Source organism: Halichoeres trimaculatus, unplaced genomic scaffold (genome assembly GCF_033239565.1).
Source record: "Halichoeres trimaculatus isolate MK-OKI-2021-1 unplaced genomic scaffold, fHalTri1.1 fHalTri1_scaffold_11, whole genome shotgun sequence".
Lineage (NCBI taxonomy): Eukaryota > Metazoa > Chordata > Actinopteri > Labriformes > Labridae > Halichoeres > Halichoeres trimaculatus.
In genome coordinates this window covers 30,410,566-30,417,712 of record NW_027437189.1, presented here as the reverse complement: position 1 = coordinate 30,417,712, position 7,147 = coordinate 30,410,566, and the positions used below count along the sequence as shown (strand labels likewise).

At 46.0% G+C, this 7,147-nt stretch overlaps 1 protein-coding gene across 1 annotated transcript; it reads left to right on the top strand.

Annotated features, from left to right (window-relative positions):
• Nucleotides 1–584: 584 nt before the first annotated feature.
• On the top strand, nt 585–6,874 carry krt8 (keratin 8). The gene is made up of 8 exons (XM_074681582.1): nt 585–1,091; nt 2,691–2,899; nt 3,481–3,541; nt 3,628–3,723; nt 3,958–4,122; nt 4,336–4,461; nt 4,560–4,824; nt 6,042–6,874. The coding sequence occupies exons 1-8, from the start codon at nt 675–677 to the stop codon at nt 6,296–6,298; spliced, it is 1,596 nt and encodes a 531-aa protein (XP_074537683.1). The 5' UTR covers nt 585–674; the 3' UTR covers nt 6,299–6,874.
• The last annotated feature ends 273 nt before the right edge of the window (nt 6,875–7,147 follow it).

Sequence of the window (7,147 nt, the reverse complement as noted above, 5' to 3'; positions counted from 1 at the left end):
ATAATTAAACATCAATGCATCACACTCAACATTCCTCTCTCATTGTGGTATGTTCCCAGAGATACTCAGCACAACCTCCCTCTTTACACACACACAACCGTCCCACTGAATAATAAACACACCTTAGTTTACTGTTGTTAACCTCCAACCATGTGTAAGAGCTTTCAGCCTTTACACACACACACACTGGGTACTCTTTCTGCTGGGTATGAACTATATTTTTAATGTGACCAGACCTTCAAATCTTACATGTTGAAACAGCTGCAGTGGGTGTGGAAACTGTTTCTTTCCTGGAGACACACACACATAAACACACACACAGACAGGAGCTAAAACAAAGAATTATCATGGCTCTATAATCCCCCTCCAACAGTCCAGGACTCCTCCAGCAGCTCACAGAGCAGCCTGTAGGAAGGCCAGGTAATGGTTTTGAGTGACTGGACAATGTGTCATAGAAGTGTAAAGTTACAGCCCTGCCCCGCTCTCTCAGCCAGCCCTGCAGCCAATAGCAGCTCAGCACAGGCCCCTCCCACAGCAACAGGCTTTAAAACTCCTCTCAAGCTTCTTCTCTTTTCTATCCACTCCGGTCTCTCCCCTCTGCCGACCTGCCTGCCTGCCAAGCCAACCAAGCCATTCAAGGGCTAGACTAATCCATCCAAAAGAGAAACTTCAAGATGTCTCACTTCAAGAGCACCTCTTACAGTGTGAGGGCCACCCCCGGCTCCAGAGGTTTCACCAGCAGATCCCTTGGACCTAGCTCCAGCGGCACTCGCATGAGCTACAGTGTCAAGTCTTCCTTTGGAGCCAACAGAGGCTATGGGGGACCCGGCATCATCGCCAGCAGCACTTCCTATGGCTTGGGCTCAAGCATGAGTAGTAACATGGGCATGGGCCTTGGCATGGGCATGGGTGGTGGCTCAAGCATGGCCTTTGGTGGCGTCAGTCAGCCCCCCATCCAGGCTGTCACTGTGAACAAGAGTCTCCTGGCCCCTCTGAACCTGGAGATCGACCCCACCATCCAGGCAGTCCGCACCCAGGAGAAAGAGCAGATCAAGTCCCTCAACAACCGCTTTGCTTCCTTCATTGACAAGGTAAGAGCATGAAATAGAAAGTTTGAATGAGTTTGTATCAAAAGCTAAAGTTGGCATGGTTTTTTTTTTCATGGTCCACTCAGAAAGTGCTCTGAGTGGGAGGAAAGTTCACTCTGAGTGGTCTCAGAGGGCTGAAAATTCCCCTTCAGTGCTGTGACATAGTTATGCAATATTTGATAAGGAGCTCCATATGTTTGCCACATGTCTTGTATTGCTGATATTCCCACATTTCCTGCATGGAGAAAGTTGATTTATTTCTCTATCTGCTGCTGTCGACACCTCCCACAAATGCAGAGAAGGCAGAAAAAAGAATGTGCTCAAACTTAGTGGTTAGGCTCAGGATCTTTTTGGCACTGGCTGCCCTTTTATAGTGATGAAAAACAGACTTCCAGAAAGGAGTGACAGGGTGAGACAAAAAGAGGGAAGGGAGGAAGAGAAAGGGAGAGAAAGAAATGGGTGTGGCAGGGCAGAACTCAGGGCTTGTGATACGAGTTACCTTGGGAATGGTCCCTCCCATCGCTGGGGTGTGGCTCTCTTTCTGCTGCCCTGGTGGCCCCCACCCCTCCCCAAACACACACACACACACACACAGCTCTGAGTGATCTTGTTGACTCGATTACAATACTGTTCTCAAAGTGACTTATTCAAAGAAGCGTGCAGGAAAAGTATGACTGAAATCATTCCACAGAGCAGCCGAGTCCAGCTTTTATGCAACACTCAGAGTTTGTGTGTGTGAGTGTGTGTGTGTGTGTGCTGTCTGAGGCCTCAGGAGTTAATATTTAAAGAGGCTGCTTGGTTTTATGTTACCGTCAACAGAGCAACTCTCCCTCTCCTGGTGCAATGATTAAAAGGAGATAAAGAGCAGTTTGCATGCTTTGACTCGCCGAGATAAACTCTCCTGCTGTTATCTTACAGTAGATTATGTGGAGCTGAATTTAGTCAAAAGAATGCTGGAAAAGTTGGATCTCATGGAGCAAAGGTCCACATCCTCCCTTTTTACTGTGCACAAATATGCAAACTCCCCCACCTTTTCACCTTTCCTCTGCAGCTCATTTATCACTCACTCTCTCCTCCCTCATCGCAGCTTTAATACAGTTAAATATTTACCTTCCTGCATCTGCCTGAGGATGCAACGCCACCTCTCCTTCACCCATCCCACTCTCTTGGCTGCAAAACCAGCCGTACAAAAACAGGAAGGCACGCAGGAGAAGGGTTAACCAGCTCCGACTTCTCCATCACCGGCTTTTTCCAGCCTCCCCTTCCTTCTCCACCTCCTGTCAGGATGCACACACGTCAGGCCTTCCTATGGAAAAGCATGTCTGGAAAACACAGCCGGCTTACAAAGCTCCAAAGATAGATAAGAACAATAAAGAGTGGAGACGCTGAATAGGAGGCATGGGGAGGCTGGATCCTGGTGATTGATTATTAGGAAGTTGTTACATAAAGGGCAGAGGAGAGACGTTACATCAGAGTTTACACAGAATTTCACTGATTCATGATGGAGGATTTGTTTCAGTAAAAAGTTTGAGAAGTCGTTCTTCTTTGGGAGTTTTTGAAGGGAGCTTTCTTAAAGATGAACCCTCTGTGTTCCCTGTTTAGGTGCGCTTCCTGGAGCAGCAGAACAAAATGCTGGAGACCAAGTGGAACCTGCTGCAGGGACAGACCACCACCCGCTCCAACATCGACGCCATGTTCGAGGCCTACATCGCCAACCTGCGCAGACAGCTGGACAGCCTGGGAAATGACAAGATGAAGCTGGAGGCCGACCTGCACAACATGCAAGGCCTGGTGGAGGACTTCAAGAACAAGTGAGTGTGGAGCAGGGCAAACAGGCCTGTGTCACCACATGATGAAAAGCTTTAGCACACACAGAAACTCCCTGACTTCAGTATGGCTGCTTTATCTTGACATCAAGATCCAAATAGTTCACATCAGGAGACGCTGACTTAATCGTCCAGTGGACTCCTCCCTACATCTGTCCATTGTCTTGCGTCATATGAACTCTAGAGAATTACAACACTGAGGAAGCATGTTCCAAAAAGCTGTTACACTGCATGTGACTGGAGGTGGAACAAAGCAGACTAAAGCAGCCTATAGCTTCACCCAGGGGAGCTCAGATATCAGTGTGCTCATGCTGCTGCTGCTGCGGGTTTTCATCCCTTGTCCCTGCACAAATGGAGTGAATCAGCTGTGTTCAGAGGAATCCTCCAGGGAGGAATATCTGTGACACCTGTTACACTCAGCCCTGAGTCAACACACACTTTGTTAGGCAAATGTCCCCAGAGAGTTCAGAGTCAGAGATGGACTGCTTGCACCTCCTAGTGTACAGTCAGCATATGAACTGTCTGAGTGAAAGATTTCTGACCATGAATGTGTCTGATCCCCTCAGGTATGAAGACGAGATTAACAAGCGCACAGAGTGTGAGAACGACTTTGTCCTCATCAAGAAGGTCAGCACCTGCTTCTACTTCTTTGTGCTGAATTTGACAGTGTATCCCGAGAGGTCTCCGTCTAACAAACGCTGAATGAATTGCAGGATGTCGATGAGGCCTACATGAACAAGGTGGAGCTGGAGGCTAAGCTGGAGAGCCTGACAGATGAGATCAACTTCCTCAGGTCGATCTACGAGGAGGTAGGGCACAGAAATCCGCTCAAAGGGCGTTTCCTTCACTAACCTCTAAACCACTTGATGCTTCCATCAGCACTATCTGAAATTTATCTCTGCTGTCAGATAAAATTCCCACAATGTTTGTGGTAATTTCTCCGAACATCTGTTTTGCATCTCGTACCATCCCTGGAAGAGCTTACACTGGGTCGTTTCCTGCACAGTGAAGGTTTACGAACATCCTTTTTTTGACTCTGTTAGGAACTGCGTGAGCTCCAGAGTCAGATCAAGGACACCTCAGTCATCGTCGAGATGGACAACAGCCGCAACCTGGACATGGACGCCATTGTGGCCGAGGTCAGAGCTCAGTATGAGGACATCGCCAACCGCAGCCGTGCTGAGGCCGAGACGTGGTACAAGACCAAGGTGAGGGAGCATTTCTTTGACATTTTCTCACAGTCAGGTTCCTATCTGGGGTATTTGTGCAGACCTGCATCAAGTCCTGTGTTTACAAAGTTTCATATCGAGCATTTAAATTAGTCCAACTCAATGTGCAAAAAAATATAAATTCACTGCATGCTCTATCCTCCTCGGCTGGGTTTTCAGGTTTTAATGTGTCACTTCTTAATGTTTCTTTAGTATGAAGAGATGCAGACATCCGCCACCAGATATGGAGATGACCTGAGGAGTACCAGAACAGAGATCGCAGACCTGAACCGCATGATCCAGAGACTGACAGCAGAGATTGATGCCGTCAAGGGACAGGTATGGTGTTTTAAATCACACCTAAAAGATCACTTACAGGGTTTAGTTATGTGTGTGGGCATGCACAGAGTCTTATTTTTCTAAATATCTTCCCCCAGCGTGCTAACCTGGAGGCCCAGATCGCTGAGGCTGAGGAGCGCGGCGAGATGGCAGTGAAGGACGCCAAATCCCGCATCAGGGACCTGGAGGAGGCTCTGCAGAGAGCCAAGCAGGACATGGCCCGCCAGATCAGAGAGTACCAGGACCTGATGAATGTCAAGCTGGCTCTGGACATCGAGATCGCCACCTACAGGAAGCTGCTGGAGGGAGAGGAGGACAGGCTGGCTAACGGCATCAAGGCAATCAACATCTCCCAACAGAGCAGTAAGTCCTATCTGCCACATTCACCCAACAATCCTGGCAAATGGTCTTTTTTCCTGGACCATAGCGTATATCAGTGAATAACATTTTATCTGCAACTGGTTGTGGCTTTAGATTTTGACGACATATATTTATTAACACAAGGACATTATCAGGTATAAAAGGCAGATGCCTTCTAAATCCAGCTTCTGTTCACCTCCTTCTTCCTTTTTCTAGGGGTGGGTAAAAACATTGATAAATCTATGCATAGAAATATTTCCTTGACCAATTCAATATTGATTCAACAAATCCTGTGTATTGATTAATCTCCTGGCAAATAAGGAGGACTGTGCATGTTATTCGTATTGTATGGACGAGGGCCACGAGAGACCAAACAACCAAAAAATGGCAGCCAAAGCAAGAGCAGCAGCATAAAGCCAGATCCTTCAGCTTTAAAGTCAGATGTTTGGGTTGTTTTATTGCTCTTAAACGAGAGGTGACACACCACATATGTTCATGCAGGGCATGAAAATTGATAATTGAAGCATTTCAATATCAAAATCGAATGGAATCGAATTGAACCGCATCAAATCGTATTGAATCTAATGGAATCGAGTCACAACCTAGAGAATCGAATCAAAATCAAATTGAATCGTTAGGTTCTTGGCAATACCCAGCTCTACCCTTTTCTCTGGGTGCTTCTGCAGATTTGGGATTCTTGTGGTTAAATCTGAAGTTAACAGGTTTGGTGGAGTGGCTCAGTTTGTGACATAAGAAAATTAGAGACAGGTTGTACCAAACCTAGTCTGCCTACTCAAGGGAAACCCCGTCCTCTTTGTAGAACGTGGTCTATTTTAAGTAAAACATAAAAAAATTACTCAAACTTAAGTGCAAGACTTTGGTTTGCAAGCAGGTGACACAGTGACCTACCAACCTAGATTAGGACAGGATGCTGATGCTTTATCGTACAATACCAGCAAAACACTTTATTGTCCCTAAAGGAGAGATACTTTGAGCAGCGAAGTATCCTGCTGTATAACATTGTTTTGCATCGTATGGTAAAGCATGGCATCATTGTAGCATTTGCTGAAACTGATATGTCCTGATTTTCCCTTTTCACCTGCCTCTGAGCTAATCCAAGCTGATAAATGAACTATAAAGAAACAATGGGACACAATAAACTTCATCTTGGACTCGATTGAGTGGACTGAGTCTGATCATTTTGTCTTTTCTCTCAACAGCAAGCTACGGCGGTTTCCCCATGGACAGCATGAAGAGCAGCTACTCCAGCTCCTCCTACTCCAGCGGATATGGCGGCAGCAGTGGATACAGCAGTGGCAGCGCTGGTGGCTACAGCGGCGGCTACAGCGCCAGCATTGGCGGCGGCAGCAGCAGCGGAGGCGGATACACCCAGACCAAGAAGAACGTCGTTATCAAGATGATTGAGACCAAGGACGGCAGAGTGGTGTCTGAGTCCTCCGAAGTCATCGAGGATTGAGCTGTCTAGTTTAGAGGTGTAGTTACCTGTCGGCTAGTTTTCCTGTTTTATACTTACAGTTCACGCCCCTCAAACTGTCATCATAAAAAAGTCTGAAGTCAAATGCTTGCCAGCCACTCTTAGGTAGAGCTTGAGAAGTTTTTCATGAAGAAATGAGTGATCCTAACACTACCAAAGATCTGAAAGGGACCAAAGAGTTTGTTTTGTATGTCTGACTGTCTGTACTAAAAGTCGTGTTGTCACAGAAAGTGAAAGAAAAATGGGCAAATTGCAAATAAGAAAGAAGATTTTTTTTGTATTCAGCACTCCCTTGAAATCTTTGCAACATGTATTCCATTTCATTCCAAAGTGTGTTGCATCAAAAGGACCGTGGTGTGGTCAGAGGACTGTGAATGTACTGAAACAGTGCTTCAGCGCTGTTGGTCAACTAATGTCTTAACTCGCCTGCTACAGTAGGTAGTGCATGTCTTCCCTGTGCGTGTCTTGTAACTGAAACTGTTGGACCCCTTAGGAGGCTGCCCACGTCACACTGAGGTGCTGTTTTTGCTACCAAACAAACAAAATAAAATGTGTTTACTGAAAAAAAAAAGTGTGTTTGGTTTCATGGTGTTGACCAACTGAGAAAGAAGTGTGACAAAAAAAAAGACATTTTCTGGTGGAGAAAGTGTTTTAGCCATCACAAACTTTACCAAGAGCCAACTTTCCCATTTTTGTCTATTTTAATATGACTTTTTATTCAGGGAAGAGGATTCTGAATTTTTTTAATGTGGTTGTGCACAAAAACCTAAATTTCAGAGTGGGATCATACCACTGATTTTAGACATCAAAAGTCACAATGTCATTGAAAGC

What these genes read in the sequence shown, in the direction of transcription:
- krt8 (XM_074681582.1), top strand. Translation starts at nt 675, where the DNA reads ATGTCTCACTTCAAGAGCACCTCTTACAGTGTGAGGGCCACCCCCGGC. An exon ending in AGACGTGGTACAAGACCAAG is followed by an intron (nt 4,123 to 4,335) that starts GTGAGGGAGCAT and finishes ATGTTTCTTTAG; the next exon opens with TATGAAGAGATGCAGACATC. An exon ending in CAACATCTCCCAACAGAGCA is followed by an intron (nt 4,825 to 6,041) that starts GTAAGTCCTATC and finishes TTCTCTCAACAG; the next exon opens with CAAGCTACGGCGGTTTCCCC.